The 25,026-nt window shown below is 41.3% G+C and overlaps 1 protein-coding gene across 1 annotated transcript in view; it reads right to left on the reverse strand.

Annotated features, from left to right (window-relative positions):
- The window catches only part of LOC106612970 (CXADR-like membrane protein), an 86,318-nt gene extending 70,618 nt beyond the window's left edge, over window positions 1-15,700 (reverse strand). Inside the window, exon 1 of the mRNA XM_014214724.2 lies at window positions 15,163-15,700. Within this exon, the coding sequence (XP_014070199.1) occupies window positions 15,163-15,223 (61 nt within the window). The 5' untranslated portion in view covers window positions 15,224-15,700. The remainder of the gene's footprint in view (window positions 1-15,162) is intronic.
- Between the last annotated feature and the right edge of the window lie 9,326 nt (window positions 15,701-25,026).

Consider the following 25,026-nt stretch of genomic DNA (forward strand, 5'->3'; position numbering starts at 1 on the left):
GATGCAAAAATGGGCATCTTGTTTTCTGTTCCATCTGAGAAATCCCTGTGCATCCAGTGTCCCATCAGCTCAGCCAGCCAGCCAATTCATTAACTTGATCTCCACTGTAAAAAGCATCGAGACATTATTTCCCCTTACTTCTAGTGTAACATTTGGTTTGCAACAACGGGGGTTTGTACAAACGTTGCTGTCTGTCTCTTGACATTTGCAACAATGTTTCAATATTGAAATTCGATTTTAACTGTTCTATTGAGAATGAACATGTCAGGACGAGAATGACATCTTTTCTCAGCCAGTAGAAATCATGAACTAGCATAATTTTTATGGATATATACAAAGAAATGCAGCTATTTTGCTGTTATTCTAGCTGCAAGGTTTGACATGACTGTGTTAGCTGTAGTTGACTAGATAGCAAGCAAGAAATAAGAATGTTGCCAGCCAGCATGGTAACGGAACATTTAGAACAAACGACTGGGTTGCGTCTGTACATAGATACAGAACAAAAAGACTTAACAACTGGGTCGCGTCTCTGGCAACCTAACCGATAGAATGAATGTCCAGCTGGCTTGGCTAGCAACCATTGCTGTGTCGGGCTAGGTCTTTTCTTTGAGGGATGAAATAGTAGCCTATGAATACATTGATCAAAATAAAACATTTTATTTAATTGGTAATGCTTTGTAAAAAAGCAATTGTACACGAGGTTGTGCAAAACAACTTTTTTAGCATGGCTGTGCTGATCTACGGTACTCAGGTCCACCTCGTACCTATGTCTGCAGCACAGCTGTGCTAAAAAAGCAGTTAAGCACGCTCTCTCATGTACAATTGCTTTATTAAATGCATGAGCACATGCCTGTATGCCCACACAAACGCTCTCATTACAAATCACACATGGATCGCTTGTCAAATGTTTCTGATCAATCACTAGATAAGTGGCCGTGAAAGAGGAGACTTCGGACGTCTCCTGTCTCTCTCTGCACTGTGCGTTGCAATATACCTTTCCAGCGTTAAAGAGCAGCCCTCTTCCTTCTCCGCAGAGTGAGACGTTCTCTTTCATGCCATCTGTCAGGAAACACCAGCAATTCATTACCAGAGAAGAAGAAAGTAATCTGACGGTTAAACCAGCTATTTGAAGACAGGAAACGATGTCCCGTAATCCCTTTCTGAACAGCGGTAAGCCTTGCCGTTATCACCGCCTTTAAACACATTAACTTAGGCTCTAATTCTGTACATGACACAGCAGCGAGAAGCTATAGAGGTTTGGAGGAAAAAGCATACTAACTGATGTCACTATAATTTAATTGGGCAAAAGGAGGAATGCGTAGTATAAGTGCATTTTAAACAATCAACATTAGCCTGTAATAAGCAAAACAGCCTTGAGGTGAATGAATTTCCATGCTTTAATAAACATCCCCATAACACACTAGGAAGATGCAATCTAAAGAAACACATGATGCACACATGCACGTGTGCACACACACACTAACACACACACATAAACATACACACTAACACACAGGATTCTCTAGTCACGAGTGACCAGGTGAAGGAGAGGTGGGCCTTGTTTTACTTATGAGCGTCATGGAAGAGGGAGGTAAAGTAGAAACAAGCACCCACGCACCACACTACCTCCAGCTGCAGTAGGATCCCTCCATCCACACCGCTGCAGCCTAACGTCCCCTCCCTGAGCAGGAGCTTTTGGTGGCATGAATAACTCATGGACTAAAGGAAACATGGTAAATACTCCACTAACGGCCGGGGTGACCGAACAGGAAAACGCTGCTGCTGCACTGTGTTATACTCAGGTCAGGTTCACTGAAATACAGCAGTCAAAGGTAGTAGTCATACAGGGAACACTCTGAAGCAACACTATAAGACCATGTACTGTTTCACATCACATCGCCAATCATGGATAACGTGATTCTATGAAGCCACTAGCTGGACAACGCTTCAATATGGCCTGGCCCTGCTGGTGATCTGAAGAGATGAGCAAGAGTCACATTGACAAGGGAGGGCCACAGGAGAAGGAAGGATGGGAGAGGGGATGGAGGGGGAGTGAATCCCACCAGACAGCCTGCTTGTGCCTTCTGTTTGCAGCCAGGGGGGAAGAGACACTTGGTGATTGCTGAGACTGCAGATGACTTCTCGGCCCTACACCCAGCCCAGTGCTCCAACACGGCAGGATAGACTTAATTGCCTCATTAGCAAAGGGGCTAGTGACGAGTCGGCTCTTCCACATTGTTCAATGTCAAGAGTGCATCCAAGAGGAAAGGTTCATAGAGTAAATAGCATCTTCTCCTCTACATAGAGCAAATGTTTTTTTTTTAATTGGGTCCAGTAACCAAGGAGATGAGGCATGTCCTTATTCTCTCCTCACAAACAAAGGATAGACCATCCATTTAATAATATCTTCTTATTCTATACTCTAACCCCATGCCATTTTTTTTGTCATGTATAACATAGCATACAGTTGATGGTACAGTACTTCCCATCGCTGTACTTTTTGAGCTTGGACTGCTCTAGAATACACAGTCATCATTGCCAACTTTAATTATTTTAAGAGCTTGATTTTGCAAACGTTGCTTTTCCTCCTCCACAACAACTCTGGACCTCAGACTGCAAATCATGCCAAATGTTAACACTTCAGATTTCCCTTTCTGAAATGACACAGACAATAAAGTGATGTGTACTGTTAAAAACCTCACATTGAATATCAAGAAGACAAGCCGTGCCCGTCATGTTCTATTTGCTCCCAACTGAACCTTTGCTCCGAAAACGTAACAAATATTTGAAAAGGAACATCTCATTCACAAGCAAACTGTTCAGCACCAGCATGGAATACATTGAAATGTGACAGTTTTGACAAAAACACAAAACCATGACAAGCATTTTAAACACAGTCCTAAGCCGTGTCTTCTCTGGTGGCGTAGTGAACTACAGTTAGCCTGTCAGGCTGCATGAGGACCAAGGTAAAGAATCCAGGAGAGACACAGGAGAGGCAGAAGATGACTAAACAATGGAGTGAAAATGGTAGCATCTGCAGGAAATGTAACTAGGAGCTTAGATCATCCGCGAACAGGGAAGTAGATGGCATTCATTTGCCACTCCCAAGGGTACTGGAAGCCTCCTCATACACAGGAGCACAACCGTACCATGAGCCTCACAGTCCCAGGGCAGGAGTAGTGTGTGTTTTAGAGAGAGAGAGAGAGAGAGAGAGAGAGAGAGAATATGTATATTTCAGGCATGCAGAATAACAACCCCACACTACACTTTTATCAGAGCACAGGGGTGGTGCTTCTGCCGCCTCAGTCAGGGGAAAACACAATGTGCCCACTTTGGAAAGGCAATATAAAAAGCCTTGTACGTTAAAAATCTAATGCTCGTGTGTGTTTGGGTTGTATATTACATCGCGATTGCTGCACGGCACTCTGCGACTTGGTGGATAACATCAAACCATAGAGCTACACATCTGCATGGGCAGTATAGCGGAAAGGCTCCATTTCATCATCAAGTCAAGTCTAATGACTCGTAAAAACAAAGGTGATGATGCCATCTGTTCTGGAACAGTTTCACAGGAAGGGGAGAATTTGTTTTTATTTTTCAGCAATCTACTGTACACTCACCATGGTCTAAGCCAGGGGTGTCAAACATACATAAAACAACACCTCTTTAATTATTTTTTGGGGGTGGGGGGGTCATTTTAAAGTATGTTAAATACACTTTAAAATGAATAAAAACAAATTGAAACTGTGTAGTAATCAGTTGTGTAAAGTACTTAAGAAAAATACTTAAGTCGTTTTTTGGGATATCTGTACTTTACTTTACTACTCTACTTTTTGACAACTTATACTTTTACTTCACTACATTCCTCAAGAAAAGTATGTACTTTTTACTCCATACATTTTCCCTGACACCCAAAAGTACTTGTTGCATTTTGAATGCTTAGCAGGACAGGAACATTGTCTAAATCACACACTTATCAAGAGAACATCCCTGGTCATCCCTACTGCCTCTGATCTGGCAGACTCACTAAACGTACATGCTTAATGTGTAATGATGTCTGAGTGTTGAAGTGTACCCCTGGCTATCTGTAAATAATATAAAACAAGAAAATGGTGCCATCTGGTTTGCTTAATATAAAGAATTTGAAATGACTATACTTTTACTTTTGATACTTAAGTGTATTTTAGCAAATACATTTACTTTTGATAGTTAAGTATATTTAAAACCAAATAGTTTTAGACTTTTACTCAAGTAGTATTTTACTGGGTGACTCACTTTTACTTGAGTCATTTTCTATTAAGGTATCTTTACTTTTACTCAAGTTTGACAATTGGGTACTTTTTCCACCACTGGTAGTAATGATAATGGATCTACATTCATACAGTTTCTTGATTGTGTCCAGGTCGCTAATAATCACTAAAATGAAAGCTAGACAGTCAGGGAGCATCAAATATTTCAAAAACAATGGATAGAGGAGTATTTTTCAAAAATAATTTACAGAGAGGAAATATAACCAATTTTAAGTGCGGCCCTCCGGATCTCGTTGAAGACCGAATGCAGCCCCCGGGGCAAAATGAGTTTGACACCCCTGGTCTAAGCACCTAAATGTGACTTAATCTCCTAAGCAAACATGAACTTCTTCCATTGAGTGCATCTCGCCTCTTAGCGTTTAAAGGTTGAGCCACCGTTAGTGTGACACACTGCAGGCTAGTGTAATCAGCAGCATTAAACACTTAATTGCAGGAAGCCTAGCATTTGATCAGCGATATCCAGTTTACAATGTTTTTGCTGTGGTATGAACAGCCAAATAAATGCCTGGCATTGTGTCTCGATAATTAAACCATCCATCATGATGCCTCTAGTACAAGATAATAGCAAGCCACTACAGTGGGACCTAAATATTGCATTCTACAGTTACTAGCACTGAATAGCAATAAAAGATCTGCAGTCGTGATGACCAATGCATTTATCCTAAGTAAAGAAAATATCAGCGTCAGTTTACAGTACATGTTTATCATATTAAGCTTTTTCATGATTGCAACATATCTGAATTACAGGACGTTATGTAATGGTCAATTATTGACAGATATAAAACCAAAGTGTTGAACCACAAACAAGCTTCGGATTTTAAAACCCCTCAAAATCAAATAGGGAAGACAGATGGTCCTCAAGCTGTTGTTGCTACCTGCAGGTTAACCATTCCTTCTTCCTACTTTTAAATGCACTAATCAATGGCCACCAAATTCCCCCTGCAAACACCATCCATCTTTGGATCTTTTCCGGATGGAGTGGTGATGACAATGGGGGTGAAGATGAATGCAAGAAGAAAAAGAGGCCTCTGCTGATTACTGGCACTAACGCTTGGGGGAGAGCAGCAAGAGGGAAATGGAGTGAGACAATGGAGCACGCGGGTTCAGAACACCTAATGGAGTGGCCTGCTAGCAGAGCTAATAGACTATTTCAAATTGAAAGGAACAGCGGGCGTCTAAATAGTCAGACGTGGAACATTTCCCCCGTTCTCTCAGTTGGCTCTCATTCCACAAAGAGAGAGAGACAAAAAAAACAAGTGTTGTCATTGCCTTGTGAAACATGCTTTTGCATCATTGGTTGATAAAAAAATAAAAATCGGAATTCAATTTCAATAATTAATTTACTGCTTAATGTCATTTGAGGGAGAAGAAGTCAACCCTTAGTGAATTAGCGTTGCTGTCCTGGTGCGAGGGAAGCATGTTCAGAGATTCTCCTGCTTGACTGTGTGAAGAATCATGTCTTTGGGCTTCATAGATCATAGAGCAGGGTTTCCCAACTGGCGGCCCGAGGCAAAAGGTTTTATTTGCCCCCCCAAGTGTTCGTAGCAACAAAAAAAAGAAAGAAAACATCTGGGGTTATTTTTCTTGCATTTTCAATGTTGGACATAAAAAACTGTCAAACACCAGGAAATCAGCTCCAATGGATTTTAATTGGGGAAATCTGTTCCCAAGTATTTCCACCAGTGGAGGCTGCTGAGGGTAGAACGGCTCATAATATTGGCCGGAATGGAGCAAATGGAATGGCAACAAACACCTAGAAATCATGTGTTTGATGTATTTGATAACATTCCTCTAATTTTGCTCCACTCTTTATCATGAGCCCGTTCTCCCCAATTAAGGTTCCACTGACCTGTGATTTCCACGCATAATAGAGAGACGTGATCATATACACATGTAAGCAAGGTTTGAAATGATTATGTTTTTGTGAAATATTATATCTGTTTGGGCTTCTTGCAGTCAATTTGCGGTCTACGAATTATTCTAATCAGGTGGCGATTTTAGCATGTAAATCTTGGTGGGGCAAACAAACAAAACATTTTTAGGGATGCATGCCAGCAAAGCCACTGCACAACACAACACAACACAACACGACACAACACTAAACAATACATTAATTGCACTATAACGGTGACAAACGGTGCCCACAAACTGTTAGGGCCTTCATAAAGATGTCCCAAAAGCAGTCCCAACACCTTACCACTGCTACATCTGGCTATATTCGAAGCCTTGTCTGGAAGCAAAATAGTTCATTCAGCCTCATTTACTTCCTTTTAAAAAAACATAGCTGATATGGCTGACTTGCTTAAACAAATGTGGATTCTACTGACAATTGAGATGTACAAACTATGGCATAAGGGGACGACAAGATGATAAGAGGCAATCCGTAATTTCGATTAAGACATTAATGAGCGAGCTAGGACGGACGTAGTCAATATAACTATTTGTTCAGCACTTTTGAAATGTACAGCGACATAATTCAGAACATGGGCCGTTCTTACAGTGTTCTCCCTGTACACCCAGTCCGAACCATAGGATAAATAAAGGGGGCATATAAGCAAACAATGAACGCTCTTACAATATTCGATGATTACATTTCTCTAAAACAGGTTATAGGCTACATGTGTATCACAAAGTCAGAACAGTAGGGGAAAATAGACCAAATGATTAGCGTGAGGCACCTAATAGCTTACTACACAACATACACTTCGTATCACATTCTTACAGTAGCTACAGTTTACATATCTCCCTGGCATTTTACATAATTTATGCAGCAGCGTACAAGACATTTTTGGACTCACCTTGTTGTGCTGTGTTCACTTGAACAGGAAGGTGGCGCGGCAGTCCTTCGTGGGCAAATTCTGTCATCAAACGTTGCCATCAAAGTCTGGCATTCTCTGGATTGATGGTGCTTTCAAGACAACTGGGAACTTGGAAAAAACAAGGTCGAATCATGATGACATCAGTGATCTTCAGGTTGTAGCTCTAGAAAGAGGCCCGAGTTCCCAACTTACGATTCCGAGTTGGTTGATCGTTCAAAACGTATTTTCCCAGTAGGAGCTTGTTTTTTCCCGAGTTCCCAGGTGTCTTGAACTCATTGAAGTCAGATTTCCCAGTTCCAAGTTAACAGTTGATTTAAACATGGCAGAAATCATGCTGGGTTGGCAGCATGGCCAATGTTGAATGTTTATCATTTTAAGATTGGAAAAGAGACCCTCAAACCCAGAATTGGGACCACACACCAACTCCACTGAATAGCAGTCTAGTGATTGCTTTGCAGTTAGTCACTGACTCTTTCCAAACCACTCATTGTTGAACTTGTGATTTCCAACTTGTTGTGTAATGTTTATGTCCAATGGCCGATGAGCACCGATATGTTTCATCTATAATTTCTCTTCATTATTTCTCTTCATATGACAATAATTAAAAAGGATTTGCCAGTAGATTGTCGACTTGATTCATGATGATGACCGCTAGCTAAGATTTTGAAAGTATGATCAAAGCTACTGTAGATATAAGGTGATTTGATGTAATTTTATCTGGATGGATGGGCACTTCTAATGTAACTCTATGGCACACCCAAGGGGCTTGAATTTTTTTAGCTCTACCCTTAGATTTGGCAGTGGCGTAGTGTCCCCATGAGTGAAAGAACACTGAGCCAATCATGGCGCAACTAGAGAATATTACCAAACCCTAAGCTCCGTATTTTCCACTGGCTGCCCCACCACCATAAAAAGCACTGAGCTAGGCTGAAACACCTGCATTTTGGAGCTGCCTTACTCAAGAAAGCAAAAAAAGACCATGTTTGTATGCAGTTTTATTAACTCAATTATTCTTATTTTTACATTGTTTGCAAACTGATATGTGACATGTATTATTGCCAGAATAACACGCAAAACAGGCAACCCCTCACAAAAATAAAAACTATATATATATATATATATTTTTTTTTGCTAAATATGTGGGGCTGAATGACGGGTCGCCACTGATTGTAAAAATGTTCAGCCCCCTCCGACCATCCGCTCAAGAATAAATTGGCCCGCGGCTGAATGTAGTTGATGATCACTGTCACAGAGTGCTTTATAGTGAGAACCTATTCCTCTGAGAGCAATATTCCCAAGTTATTCACAACTTCAGTCATATCATGCCTTTTGAATATCAAAGCCTCTATTTGGACATAATAATTAATTAGTCCCTCCAGGATTCTGCGATTCTGTGATTGCAATTTTTTGGGGAAAAATCAACAATTCCTTGCATTTTATGCGAGGGCATGCACATTTGACCAATCACATAAAACAGTCAAATCACAATTCATAATCTCAGACTTGCAATGTCAACACTTCAGCTCTAGCTAATAGGTGGTCCAGATGACAGTGGGCTAGAGCGTTTGACACAGAGGAAACGCTCACTACAGCCTCTGAGAAAAATAAGGTTTGGCCAATTTCAGCCATGGAACTAACGTACAGAATGACAATTCCATTCTTTTCAACGGAGGAAAATCGCATATAAAATACATTGTAAGGTACTTGTCATTCTTCTCGTGTCACTGATGTAAGCAGTATGCTAAGCTGCTTGAAATTGAAAGACACCTTTGTGACAGGGATTTTTTGGGGGGTTGAAACTATTTATTTTCCTGTACCAATAACGGATCCCTCAGCTTCCCTGAAAACAGATATACCTGGTTTCCAAAGAGCGAACACAGATCAAAAGCATGTTTTGCTATGAGTAGACAAGCGTGCCAGCCTTATTCTGGGCTGCCAGTTTTCAGTTAGGTAGAGCATGCTTGAGAAAAGCAAAACAGAGCTGTGAGCTTGGAATGATAGCATCCCAACAATGAATGATAATGATAATGGATGTATTTTAAATGGTATTCAGAAGATGTGTTGATTTTGATAAGTCTCTATTCACTTGGCAGTAGCTATCCATTGAACGATGTGGTTGAAGTCCAACAGTGTCAATCATTGATGTGCAACAATATCATACCAGGGGATCTGAAAAACCATGATCAGTCAATGGGAAATATCATTATACCTTTGGGTAAAGTATTTATTTTTAGGGCAATATTGGTAGAAATGTCACAAATAGGGAGTTTCCGGACCCCCGTAAGACATCATAGTAAAATGGAGGGATGTATTCCAAAAGGAAATAGCAAAATGGCATTATACTGGGAAAGATGGGTTCATCTCTGGACATCGGAGGGTTGTCGTTAAGATCAGAATGAATGGTGGATTGGTCGCTTTGGGTGAAAATCTGGCACTTGCAGAAAGAGTAAATTAGGACCATGCCCTTTGTAGTTCAGTGCAAAAAACATCAGCATTTGTCTTGTCATTTGTTCACCCTCAGATCTCTGCGTCCTTATAAAACAATCAAAGAGACCCTCATCAAACTGTTTATGTTCACTAGTGGCAAAGCTTTCCTGAAAAGAAGAAATAATTGTCTCCGCTCTATTGACTTTCATGGTTATTTAGCCCAACAAATAATGCAGAAATCCTCACTTTTGCTCGTAAATGACCATGGTGGCAGAGATTAAAGAAATCCATAGGATACTCTGTTGTTTGAACCCCATTTATGAACCTAAAATGGAAGGTCTGCAATGCTTGATTGATATCATAGAAAGAAGAGCTTGGTGTACCAGAATGAACGTAGCCTACTGTACTATACATGTGGCATTGAGTTAACGTGAATCTGAGCCTCTCCAGAGCATCTGTCAAATGTTAGCCGTACAGGGAAATAGGCAGTTCCTGTTCATGTGTTCCAAAATAATCTGGAAGTAATTTTGTCAGTGAAGGTTGAAAAGCGGCTGAGATTTATAGATCAGAAAACAACACAAACCCAGTTCTGTCCAGATGTTTGTGGCCCACGTCAATGCTACACAATATTTCAAGCAAAGACATACTGTATTTTGAGACAGACCTCTTGAAAAGACATTGATCAATGGGGAAATTGATGTCCAATGTCAATGTAGTGTATTGATGCAAATAAGATGGTGACAGACAGAAGGGGGTAAGGAAGTATATATATAGAAAAGAGAGAGGAAATCTTTCATACTAAAATATAAATGTTCATCTCGCCATAATGACCTTCACTTGTACCGAGGATGTCTTTGGCTGTTAAAAATACACACAGTGAAAATATTCCACAGAGAGAGCAAGAACAGGTATAAAACAGGCACTATTACACCTAAAATCGCTCTCATTCAGAACACAGAACTCGAGCCTGGATTCAATCAGATCTAGCGCTAAACAGCGTTATCCAGCATTGGCTGGATCCACATACAGTGCATTCGGAAAGTATTTAGACCACTTGACATTTTCCACATTTTGTTACATTACAGCCTTATTCTAAAATGGATTACATCGTTTTTCCCCGTAATCAATCTACACACAATAACAGGTTTTTAGAAATTTTAGCAAATGTATTTAAAATAAAACACTTAAATATCACATTTACAAAAGTGTTCAGACCATTTACTCAGTACTTTGTTGAAGCACCTTTGGCAGTGATTACAGCCTCGAGTCTTCTTGGGTATGACACTACAAGCTTGGCACACCTGAATTTTAAGAGATTTTACCATTCTTCCCTGCAGATCCTCTCAAGCTTTGTCAGGTTGGAAGGAGAGCGTATCTGCACAGAATCTTTCAGGTCTCTCCAGAGATGTTCGATCGGGTTGAAGTCCGGGCTCTGGCTGGGCCACTCTAAGACATTCAGAGACTTGTGCCGAAACCACTCCTGCGTTGTCTTGGCTGTCTGCTTAGAGTCCTGTTGGAAGGGGAACCGTCACCCCAGTCTGAGGTCCTGAGCGCTCTGGAGCAGGTTTTCATCAAGGATCTCTCTGTACTTTTTTCCATTCATCTTTCCCTCGATCCTGACTAGTCTCCCAGTCCGTGTCGCTGAAAAACATCCCCACAGCATGATGCTGCCACCACCATGCTTCACCGTAGCGATGGTGCCAGGTTTCCTCCAGATGTGACGCATGGCATTCAGGCCAAAGAAATCAATCTTGGTTTTATTAGACCAGAGAATCTTGTTTCTCATGGTCTGAGAGTCCTTTAGGTGCCTTTTGGCAAACTCCAAGTTGGCTGTCATTGCCTTTTACTGAGGAGTGGCTTCCGTCTGGCCACTCCACTATAAAGGCCTGATTGGTGGAGTGCTGCAGAGATAGTTGTCCTTCTGGAAGGTTCTCCCATCTCCACAGAGGAACTCTGGAGCTCTGTGAGAGTGACCATTGGGTTCTTGGTCACCTCCCTGACCAAGGCTCTTCTCCCCCGATTGCTCAGTTTTGCCGGGCGGCCAGCTCTAGGAAAAGTTTGGTGATTCCAAACTTCTTTCATTTAAGAATGATGGAGGCCACTGTTTTCTTGGGGACCTTCGATGTTGCAGACATTTTTTGGTATCCTTTCCCAGATCTGTACCTTGACACAATCCTTTCTTGGAGCTCTATGGCCAATTCCTTCAACCTCATGGCTTGGTTTTTGCTCTAGCATGCACTGTCAACTGTGGGACCTTATATAGACAGGTGTGTACCTTTCCAAATCATGTCCAATCAATATAATTTATCACAGGTGTACTCCAATCAAGTTGTAGAAACATCTCAAGGACGATCAATGGAAACAGGATGCACTTGAGCTCAATTTCAAGTCTCATAGCAAAGGGTCTGAATACTTATGTAAATAAGGTATTTCTGTTTTTATTTGTAATAAATGTGCAAAAATGTCTAAAAACCTATTTTTGCTTAGTCATTATGGGGTATTGTGTGTAGATTGATGAGGAAATTGTTTTATTGAATCCATTTTTGAATAAGGCTGTAAAGTAACAAAATATGGAAAAAGTTAAGGGGTCTGAATACTTTCCGAAGGCACTGTTCCTGATGTTTTGATGGTGTTGGAGGTGTAACTGAGGTATGAGCTGACACATTGGGGAACAGCTGCTCGTGTGTCACAAACCACTCCCTTCCTTATTATCCCTACTGCGTTAGAAGTTCAAAACGGCGCTAAAAAGTGTAGGCTCTATTGATGATAGAAATAATGACTTGTAAAAAATCTCAAACCATTGATGTTAGTTAGACTAATGCATGTTTTCATGTTCATTTGGATATGGGGATTTAGTCTAATTCGAGTGTTTGAACTTGCAAAGCGGCTGCATGAACTTCTAACGCGGCTGCATGGGAATTGTGGGATTATAGACAGCTCTAACGCAGTTCCACCTCTGACACTGCCAAAACAACTGCTATGCTGATGTTGGCCAAAGCGGATCTGATTGAATCGGACCCTAGGCTTGCTCTGCACAGAAAAACATTCCTAAAAGCACTTCAATCAATGAAACAAAGTTCTTTCAGCAGAAAAACAGGAAAAGTGTATTAGCCATCTAAAGGCCATAGGAATCAAGTAAGACATAACATTCTCTAGCAGGAAAAACTGCTAGAAAAGCGAATCAGTGTTTGTTAGTGATATGGGTGTATAGTTCTAGTAGTGACAGTTAGACCTTTGTGCTCGAACATCGTCTCATTAGGGTGCTCATTACATGTGTGCTCACATCTTCTAAAAGGTTATTCCATCCTGTGTGTATCTCTGCAATCTAGAGCTTGAAATATTTGGAGTGTTTACGTGAATGCAGTCTCCGCTAATGCGGGAACATTGCTTTCAATTTCAATCACGCTGTACTTATGTGATACAGATTGAATACAGCCCCTAGTCTATGAATATGGACTAGGTATGCAATAACTAGACCTACAGTCTTAATGCTTTCTATGGTCATCAGATTTTTTTTTAAATGGCTGTGTGTTTGTATGAGTGTGAGATAGGGGGGCTGGTATGTGTGGAATTGTGATTCAGGGCCAAACACATCGAGATGTCACTTCAAAACCTCTGGCTCCGGAGGCTCCTGTCATCTCCACATTTGAGAGATCCTTTGTCCACCCCTGGAGACACGCTAAATATAGAATGGGAACAGAAACCCGTTTTAAACCTAGTCACTCTTAGCATATGTCTCCATACATAACGGATCAGATGAACGATGATTATGCAACTTGAGGATGCAACTCAAATTCCCTCTGCCATTGTCAGAGCAGCATAGATGCAAGACTGCTAAATATCATAGTGGTCAAAGTGGATAAGCTCCATTTGAAATGAGGGTGTTTGCGGGTTGGAAATGGATAACTCCAACCGAAGGGCTACTCACTTTTTCCCATTACATTTCTGTCAAGTGAATTACAATTTGTTATTACTTCCTGGACAGTCATTTATCATGTTCCATTCAAAACCATATATTGCTGAGGGAAGGACAGGCAGGCAATCCATCATTAAGCTCCACTACTTTGGTTTGGTTACTCTGGTTCTACTTCCAGCTGTTTTACAGGCTTTATCATATCATTTGACCTTCTACTGCACCATTCATTTTGTGATGTAAGCCTTGATAAAGGCAGTTAAGGAATTCTGTGGTGTTTAATTGTGGTACTTATCTATAATGTGAACACTGGATACTACATCTCCCACAGATATTAAATTAAGGATGTCTCTGGACTTCCAAGGCCAAAGACAAATTAAAAGGAAATGAGCTCTATTAATTAGTATTGATCATTCCATAATAAAATAAGCTCTTCTCTCTTAGCTCAGCCTCTGGGTTGGTCTTAAATAAATACTGTTCATAACTATAAGGGAAATGTTCTTCAACCTGGTTTGCCATTATGAAAGACCGCACAGAGGGGTATGTCACCACTACATGTATGCCATCTGACTATCAATTCCAACCTACACATCATCACTACACTAATCTGCCAAATACAAATGAATAATACCAATTCCATCATAATCAACATCATCATCACCACCACCACCAAAACATCACCATCATCACCGCCATCATCATCATCATCATCACCACCATCACCAATATTCACCATCATCATCACCACCACCATCACATCAACTTCATCACCATCATCATCATCACCACCAGCTAACAAAATGAATAGCTGATAATACAGTTCACTAGAGCTATGATTGCATGTCTAGACTGTCAACCCAGTTATCCCCAGCCTATTGGCTATGGAAAATGAACACAATGGCAACCCACATCACTTGTCTGCCTCACTCATGTTTGCTTTGCACAACTCTCGCCAGCTCTGACCCCGACACACGCGGGCACGCGATATCTAGCTTCCTCATCTCGCGGTCACGTCCCTCTCAGGGCACCAGCGAGCCACTCTCACCACCTCCCATGATCTATTAGAAATATCTATTTTTGCCAATCGGTGTCACAACACATTAGTTTGGGATTCGGATTATAGGTGGCGTGCCCTGTCTTTGTGCTTTCTGTTAAGAAGCAGTTGTGTTAAATCTGTCATTAACAGACAATGGACTATACAATACACTCACACTACAGTCTTTCTCCAGCACCAGTCAAGTGGAGGGATGCCTGAAGTGCAGCCTTTGTACAGTGATCATAAAACAGAAACATCTGCTTTCAATTCACATTGTAGGGGCTTTTTTTTCCGAAGTTAACTTTTTCTTCTTAACACACATTTTTCATTGAATTACTTATCACAATGAAGTCTCATCTCACTATTTATTTTACATTTTAAAATGGCTAATTTGTCAAACTGATCTAGGCTATTCATAAAGAACTTGAGATAAATATTATGAACAGCTTATGTTACATTATTTGTAGGCTAATTTCGATATAATTCTGGATAAAATTACGCAAGATGGAGCGCTGTCAGCTATGGTACATTTTTTGGTGAACAATAGCCTACATAACGGCTCGATATAAATCATAACCCCAATTACATCCTTTATCATGTTATTGATCATCTCCTATTAATAACTAAATATTTTCATATGAATGGGAACTCACTTACCCAGAAACAAAGAGCGAAATGTTGCAGACATCACCGCACCCGACACGACTGGAAATCCCATGCAACGAAGCTGGAAACAATGCGCTCAGACTGCCTTAAAATTCATGCGGGTGAACGAAGTGTACAATCACAATAAAGAAAGATTTCAGAAATAGGAGAGAGCAATTAAATATAATCTACAATGAGCAGGGATCCAAGGACATCATATATTGGAACACTCGAAATGTACATTATTCCCTTCACTAAGGAATGCAGCTCTTTCGTATCGTCAATTTCATCATTATCGGCCACGCGTCAAATCAAAGTTCCCTTCCTATCTGTGTCGTTCGGGACGCGTGCCTGTCTCAGGTTCCCTCTGTCTCCGTGGCTCTGAGCGTTCTCCTCTCCTTCCTATACCGCTGTCCGCTGCACTAGAAAGTGAGGGGAAGAATCCCGATAGGTGGATGTTGCTGCATGCTGGATGGAGACCTCTAGAGCTTGAAGCGCTCACATTGCCTCATCTGACCACAAAGGCATCTTGGGCTGGTCTGACTGTGGGGTAGGTTACCTGAGGCCCACTTCCTTAGCAGTGCATCAAAAGGGTAACAGTGTTCCCCCCTACAGATGTCTGAATGAAAATGTTTTTTATTTTATGTTCTTGCATTATTTTTACAATAGTGCATGCTGGATCTGGAAAAACAATGGACTCGTTTGGGAGACAGCACAGTGGAAATGTAACACATGGGAAAGATTGAAATGGGAAATAAATGACTGTAATTCCTTATTTTTTCTATATATAGCATATAAATTAAATATATATTTGCAATTTCAAACAATTGTAACAAATTTCACTACTCAACACATGGTTCTAGCATTTTTCTGTGGACACATCTATTGGCTTGTAGTAATAAGTGTCCATTATCCTGGAGTTATAGTGCACACACAGACAGGATTTATGTATCCATTCATGGGTTCCCTGGCTGTAGAATGTATGACTGTGCAACAGTGAGGTAAATAAACAAACAGAGAGAGGAGCAACATTTCCTATTAGGCATTGAGACAGATGAATCTCCTCTTCTGTCTCTGAACAATCTACTGAAATAGGGCTGGGGTCTGGGGTCTCCAGTGGCCACTGCTGCTTCTCTCTGAAGTGGCTCTTTGAGCACAAGACCCCCCATTCCTTTCCATCCCAATAACTAGATAGCTTGAAACAATGCCTCCTTCCCCTCCATCTACATCAAGCTAATGTGCCAGGAGGGATATGGAAGTGCTTCTATTTGTCTCACTCTACCCATGTGCTATAGAAAGTGCAGTTTTGTCAGAGAGCTCCTTCAAATGTTATACAAACTGATAAGTTTTTTTGTATTCATAAATGTGTCCTATTTTGACATAATGTTATTGATAGACGTCGATCAATCTTATGGCGAACATGTCATTTATATAATTGTCTCATTGCGACTACTCAATTCATTGTCGAAGAGTAAGAGCATAACATGTAACTTTACTCTTCCAACACAGATTGTCAAACTATGATGGATGGAAGATTACCCTTGATGCTGCAATCCAAGGCATAACCATAGACAGGCTTGGTACTGTCAGCACAATTCCAGGAGAGAAGCAAAGCAATAGCATTGGGGGTGCAATGCCCAGCTTACTCAATGAGCAAATGTGATAACATGGCACAATCTCTGAGCAGTTGATCATGCGATCACCACTAAACTGATTGCAAACACATAGGTACCTGTACTGAATTGTCCCCAAAGGATAAGTTTGCCACAGCTACTGTAGGGGCGGCAGGTAGCCAAGTGAGTGTAGGGCCAGTAACTGAAAGGTTGCTGGTTCTAATCCTCGAGCCAACTAGGTGAAACATCTGTTAATGTGCCCTTAAGCAAGGCACTTAACCATAATTGCTCCTGAAAAGCTAAAAGACTAAAATGTAATGCAGTTAGATGAAATATTGTGAGGTAGATACTAATTATCACGCAGCAGGTCACCCATCATAAATGGGAAGCAGACCCTGCCATGGATGTGAACTTGGTGGCTTGGCCTTGGTGCATGATATAGCACCTTAATGCAGATGGCTGATATTTATACCACAGGCCCTGAAAAATCACTAGTGCGGAAACAGGTCCTTGTCAGCACCGATTGGTGAACTAGCATTACAATGTGGCACATTCTGTCCTGGTGTTCATTCCCCCAGAGCCAGTGTTGTATGAGGCATCACTGTTGGCATAATGATTCCATTTGTGGGAACAGACCCCCTTTAAAAATTATAATGGTGATGTGTTGGGACTCTTCTTTCACCGCATGAAAATGTAATCCTCCTATGTGCAAGGTTTTTTAAAGCTTCAGACACAACATGGCTTCCGTTTTAGTTCCGAGCACTCCTAACTTATGTAAGTGGATTTACAATTCAAATATAACAAGCAATGCGCTATGGCTCGGACGTCAGGAACGGACCTGGCAAGTGTTCCTGGTTGCTCTTACACCGTATTTCCGTGGTCGTGACATCACAGGAAGGTGTAAGCATTTTCTTGACGAGCTAACACACCACAGATGTACATGAGCTCTGCAGGAAGTTGAGCCTGTCTTTGAGTCCTGACTTCAGAGACCGCAGACAGGCTTTAAAGGATTCTTGAATAACAATATGGACTGAAAAATCAATTTTGTTGGGCTCTGTTTTTAGGCACCGCTGGGATCCTTCACCGTTAGTCTTTCACGGCTCACAGATCTTTTATAATTTAATGAGGGAGAGGGTGGCCCTGGGAGATTTATGGTCAGCATCTCAAGGCAGCATAGACCACTCGGCCTATTGATCCACATTGGATGTTTGTTTATAGGTCAGTAAAGCGCATTCCCTCCTGTGTAGTAGAACACAGCCAGGCACAGCCAGGCACAGCCAGTCCTGCTCATATCCACATTCAGGCAGCACTTTTTAATCCAATCAGATGAATGTATTATCTTCCCAAAGGTCCTTTGTTTCTGCCTCTCTCACCATAACGTCGTCATGGCAAGAGGAAAAGTGATTGTTCAGATGCATGTTTATTGATCTAAAATTACTGCTAGGGGTTAGTGAATGTTTGTCACTCTCTCTCTCTCTCTCTCTCTCTCTCTCTCTCTCTCTCTCTCTCTCTCTCTCTCTCTCTTTCTCTCTCTTGCTCTCTGTCTGTCATTTGCTATTCACATATTTTTGGGGGGGAGCAGTGCACACTCCTTGCATTTAAAGGACCAATGACTTCAAAAGCAGATGTTACTCTGAGTCTTCTTTTTGATTTCTTCATGAAGCTTTAATCGTGGAGAATCAGAGAGGGAGAGAGAAATCAGAAAATGTTTATCATGCACTGATTAAAGACAAGGGAAATGACAAAATCACAATCAAGAGCCAAATGTGGAACCAATGTTTTGTTTTGCATTTGTAAGCTGCTTGAATGGATCAAAAGGGGTCAGTCGGAAGATTATTGTCAAAAAGGCTGAATTTGATCACTGTTTATGCTGAATCTCATGGTTGTATCTTTGAGAGGTAAAATATACCACTGTGTCAGAGGAGGCTAGTGGGAGGAGCTATAGGAAGATGGGCTCATTGTAATGGCTGGAATGGAATTAATGGAACGGTATCAAACACATCAAACATATAATGGAAACCACGTTTGACTACGTTCCATTTATTCTATTTCAGTCATTACAATGAGCCCATCTTCCTATAGCTCTTCCCACCAGCCTCCTCTGCACTGGGTAGTACAATGCCTGGTGCATTCAAGGTAAACAGATCAATCTCTTTTCAACATAATTTCCACTACATTGCACACAACATTTGCTTGGTATTTTCAGCACCACTAGACGCAGGAAAATGCTATATCTTATAGCTATAAATCAACAATATTCTTAAGTACTAAAATAAATACATTTGGCCTAATTGGAAAATTATTTGTACCTCTGTGTGAATGGTTGTGTGCTCAAAAACCCCCTCAAAAATAGTGTGTGAGATACTGCATATACTCATGCTGCATATCTGGGGAACAGATTGTCTTGGATATGTAGAGTGAACCATTCATTCAAAGATATCAAGTGATATTCTGCAAACTGAGTTACTATGTTAGCATAGCCCACTTCCTTCACTAAGAGATGCAAACGGGTTGCTTAGGAATTCTCGCCTGGCTCAGTCTCTCCTCTCCACTCCCCAATGAGCCACTGTTGTTTTTGGAGTTGTTGTTTTTATTTCATCTCTATTCCACAGGGGCAGCCTCTTTGACAGGAGGAAGTTTATCCCAAAGAGAAACTGTACCAGATTGCATACCCCTCCCATACCCTTCCCCCTGCAAAAGCGGATAATGGGAAAAGAGAAAACAATCTTTACGTACCTATTAGGACATTGAGGAGCCCCAGCCACCGATTGGGCGCTTGGGATACATTATTGAACCAAATGAATTAGCTGATTAGCTTGGGATTTAAATGCAAATTGACTGCCTTCCTTGGCATTGATCCCTTTGTCTTTTAAGGTCTATTCACATAAATGCTGGACATGGATGATGATGTGGACCCCAGGAAGAGTAGCTGCTGCTTTTGCAACAGCTAATGGGGATCCTAATAAAATAGCAAACAAATAACAAATGCAATAGTGGCTAGCTTTCTAAGCAAACAAGGAAGCCTTGAGAAAGGCTCAAGTGAAGGGTGGAGGTTAAGGAGGAGGTAAGGTGTTTTATGTCATGCCACCTCCCCTCTCCTTCTCCAATCCCACCACTCCTCCCTTGATGAAGTGTTCCCTATCTGGGGAATGGGGAGTGAGGGATGTGATGTGATGTGAGGCACACGCCACAGCTAGGAGAGCCAGTGTAAATCAACTGGTGCTTTGCATCATATGTCAGGTGGGGGGGGGAACCCATCAGTTCTCCACAGGTCTACATCAATCATGCTCCTAAATGAGGGGACCTAACTCTGCTGCTTATAAATACAACTAGTTTGTTCACCTTGATACTAAGCCTACAATACTCAGACTTATTGTAGGATGCACCTTTGGACAATGTGCTAAATATGAAACATGTTATCTTTTAACCATCAGAGGAACAAAACAGCTCTTGAATTCAGGACCATGGAATCTCTGCTTGATGAAAGGGGTAATAGTTCATATTAGCACTAGACATGTAAGGTCAAGGCCTAAGTCTGTCAATGTCTGGGAAAGGTGGAAAGTCCTTTTGATGTATTTTATGCGACTCCCCTACCCCTATAGGCTAAAAGTGTCCTTTGGGTCATGGTGGGTGAGATTGAATTTTTCACAGAATTACTTCAATATAGGCTCCAGATGCTCTTGTTTCAATGTATGGGTATAGAGGGAGATGAAGAGAGCAGTTTGATGTTCATGGGAAATCCTTCTTAAGGCTCATAGACTGTGAATTGATTAAGGCAGAGTTTGGAGGTAACACAAGACATCACCCAAGGTCAACTCAATAGTTGCAAGAGCAGGACAAATTATGTTAGCATCTGTCCCTTGCTGAACTGCATTACCACTGCATTTTTTAATGGAAGGGTTGAAGAGGTGTTTTCATCATTAAAAGGGAACATAATCTACCATGTGAAGGAGTGTGAAAAACTGGACATGTACTGTTATTAATCTTAAGGAAAACCACATTCCAATACAGAGTCAATGCCTCTCAACTCTCCTTCCGTGGCCTCCAACTGCTCTTAAATACAAGTAAAACTAAATGCATGCTCTTCAACCGATCGCTGCCTGCACCCATCCAACATCACTACTCTGGGCGGTTCTGACTTAGAATATGTGGACAACTACAAATACCTAGGTGTCTGGTTAGAATGTAAACTCTCCTTCCAGACTCACATTAAGCAACTCCAATCCAAAGTTAAATCTAGAATTGGCTTCCTATTTTGCAACAAAGCATCGTTCACTCATGCTGCCAAACATACCCTCGTAAAACTGACCATCCTACCGATCCTCGACTTCGGCGACGTCATTTACAAAATGTACAACAAATTGGATGCAGTCTATCACAGTGCCATCCGTTTTGTCACCAAAGCCCCATATACTACCCACCACTGCGACCTGTACGCTCTCGTTGGCTGGCCCTCGCTTCATACTCGTCGCCAAACCCACTGGCTCCAGGTCATCTACAAGACCCTGCTAGGTAAAGTTCCCCCTTATCTCAGCTCGCTGGTCACCATAGCAGCACCCACCTGTAGCACGCGCTCCAGCAGGTATATCTCTCTGGTCACCCCCAAAGCCAATTCCTCCTTCGGCTGCCTCTCCTTCCAGTTCTCTGCTGCCAATGACTGGAACGAACTACAAAAATCTCTAAAACTGGAAACACTTATCTCCCTCACTAGCTTTAAGCACCAGCTGTCAGAGCAGCTCACAGATTACTGCACCTGTACATAGCCCATCTATAATTTAGCCCAAACAACTACCTCTTCCCCTACTGTATTTATTTATGTATTTATTTTGCTCCTTTGCACCCCATTATTTCTATTTCTACTTTGCACTTTCTTCCACTGCAAATCTACCATTCCAGTGTTTTACTTGCTATATTGTATTTACTTCGCCACGATGGCCTTTTTTGCCTTTACCTCCCTTATCTCACCTCATTTGCTCACTTTGTATATAGACTTATTTTTCTACTACATTATTGACTGTAGGTTTGTTTTACTCCATGTGTAACTCTGTTTTGTTGTATGTGTCAAACTGCTTTGCTTTATCTTGGCAAGGTCGCAATTGTAAATGAGAACTTGTTCTCAACTTACCTACCTGGTTAAATAAAGGTGAAATAAAATAAAATAAAAAACACAGTATAAAAAAAGGGCACATACAGAGCCGAAGGATTAATGTTCCTTACATATGGTAACGCTTTGGGGCCGAATAAATGTCCAAATCTGAAAAAATACTAATAATTTAACGAGGGAGAATTTATTGGTCAAAGACAATTCCATGCCTCTAGCAGTGGACTAATCGAAAGTCCCGGCTGTTTTCCAAAGCAACTCTGGACTGAGGCGTAACTGACGCAGTGACCAGCCAAGCAAGAAGAAGAATGACAAGACATGAAACTGTAGCACAAAGATGATACCCTTTATACTGGCAATGTAACACCGTAACCTAGAAAATCCTGCATGCAGGGATTCTCTTTGGATATGGACGATCATATGCCTTCCTTCACATGTTCATTAATGCACTCTAATACAAAGGCTATACCTCCATGCATCGGTGAGGCCAGTTTACACTTGTAAAATATTGTCAGTGCTCTAAAAATAGACTGTTCTCATCAAAGGTTAAAGAAGACATGGATTCCTCTGTACTGTGACATTGTCTCTTGGAGTGCAGCTATCGGACAATTAGACGCATTGGCTTTTAGAGAAATATCAAAGGTTGCTCGGCTCTAGTTTCCGGCCGCAGTTGAAGCTGTGAGGCGTGTGGTGTTAGCACTGTTTAACATTGTCCATGGGTGTCTGTAAATCATGCTGGGGGCACAGCAGACAACCACATGCCCACCACTGTGTCCTCAAGCCCAGCAGGCCCAGCAGGCCCAACATTATACTAACAGTTTAGGGTGGGTCTAATTCAATTAGATTACAGTAGGGTGGTCACAGTTTTGTTAAATTCTGATCTCCACTTATACGAAACAACAATAGTTATTGTTTTTTAGCTGTGTAATAAACATGTAATATTCATTCTCTGATTATGCGTGTCGTTGATTGTGAGAATAACGATGTGTCCTGTTTCAGATTTTCAAAAGAGAGCAGCCGACTTTAACTGCATATGTATTATAAAATGTATCTCAGATTATTATCGTTTCGATTTACAGTTCCTGGCCAGAGACACAAACCTCCCCCCACCTCAGCTAGCTCTGACCTTTGGGCTGGGTACATGTTTAATTTATCACTAAAGTAAAAATAGAAATCTCTATAGATTTTCCTCCCTGACGAAATCAGGACGTTTAGCAGCAATGCCCTGGTGGTATCCTGCTGGATGCTGGAGTAAATCAAATAACTTCAGTCCAAGGCCTTTGAGGTGTCAATCTAGCCCATCCTGATTTTCTACCACAGCTCAGTTTATTCATGAGGTTCCTGATCTTTCCTGATGGAATTTCTCCATGTAGGCTGCACATACCATGAGAGATGATATTCTACCATTCATGATAATTTGATGTCTGTTCTTGGGAAAACTAGCCAGGCAGAAGAAGTGAGGGTAACCTCTTGTCTCTGTGGAATTGCTTGCTGACTTGGAGGTGGATAAGTCAACTTGGTATGAATGTATTCCAATCATACAAGTAATAAATAGGATAATGGCAGTTTGGTCCTTTCATAAATCAATCACGTTTCATTCAGGAAGAGCTGGACAGTTCTTTCGGAACTTGCTACCACTAATCTAATTGAGGAAAGGAACCCTGAGACATGGATTGAAGAAAAATAGATAAAGTTGCTAGAAATCTGAATCTATAGGTGCCTGTCTTGTGCATCTGTGTTACAATTGAGGTGTAAAGGTGTGATAATATGTAATTACAAATCACATTTTCATGCACAACCATAGAATGCACTGGGCACATACATAATACAGATATTAACTTGAACTGGCTTAAAGTTATCTGAACATACTGTACAGTACATGTGAAGTAGACAACATAGCTATTTGTCGCAGAGGTGCTTTCATGCTGCACACTGTATACAAAACAAGGTGGCTGTAGCGTTCACTAAAAACATTACAGCACAGTTTACTACCCAATTAATTATGGTACATGACATATTCAAACATGTAATTTGGTTAGACATTGAACTCGAGTTTCATAAGAAAGAAATTACAACATAGCATGAAACATGTCACAAAGCTTTAGTCAGGAAGGCCACCCACTAAATATCACACAGCTCATTATTGTGCCTTGAGCCACGGTTGCTGCACACTGCCTCGCTGAACAAACAGCAGCTCAACATCATACAGGGAGACAGGTAACAAGCATACTTTATGACATACACTACCATTCAAAAGTTTGGGGTCACTTAGAAATGTCCTTGTTTTTTTTGTCCATTAAAATAACACCAAATTGATCAGAAATACAGTGTAGACGTTGACTGGAACTCTTGACCTGGTAATGCTTGTCATTTATCTATGACTGAACTATCTCAGTATCATGGGATAAGCTGTTGATACTCCCTGCTTGATACTCCCTGATTTATTAGACACACTTTACATTATCTAATTGCAACCAGTTGATTACGTTTCCTTAGTCGAGTGTGTTCAATTTCCCTCTTATCTTTGATTGGGTTCCAACCTTGTGACTACTTCTTGTTGTTTTATTTCAAGGCAGATTCTGGATTCTGACTCACCTGGTACAAACTGATTTGTGGGCCCACAAGACAGATTCCTTGGCCCCATGCCAGCTCTGCAGTCTCTCTCTCTCTCTCTCTCTCTCTCTCTCTCTCTCTCTCTCTCTCTCTCTCTCTCTCTCTCCTCTCCCCGCTGTGGAGACATCCTCTGTTACAGTCTAGATAATATCTGCCTGCCACTCTACAGGCAACCAGGCTTGGGTTACTGGCATGGGAGATCGGAGAATACTTATTTTGGTCACTTGGCAATGTAGTACAGCAGAGCCACCGAAGAAATTATATTAAAGAGGAAAGATGATTCAAGTCACAACAGCTCATTCCTTTACCTCTTTTCACAGGGTTATTGTGAGTTCAGAGCCATAAACAATGCTTTACCATGTCGAGAGGAATGGAGAGCAAGCGGCAGGCACGTCCACATTAAGGCTGTGGCTAGCAAAACAAAACAAATAGAAAATGATGTGTTCTGCACCAACCTCAGTCTTCATGCAGTAGCCTTGACAACACGGTTAACTTGAACCACTGAACATGTTTAGCGGAAAGACTTTCTGTGTCTGCTCCTGTCAAAAC

The sequence above is a fragment of the Salmo salar genome, chromosome ssa09 (assembly GCF_905237065.1).
Source record: "Salmo salar chromosome ssa09, Ssal_v3.1, whole genome shotgun sequence".
NCBI lineage: Eukaryota > Metazoa > Chordata > Actinopteri > Salmoniformes > Salmonidae > Salmo > Salmo salar.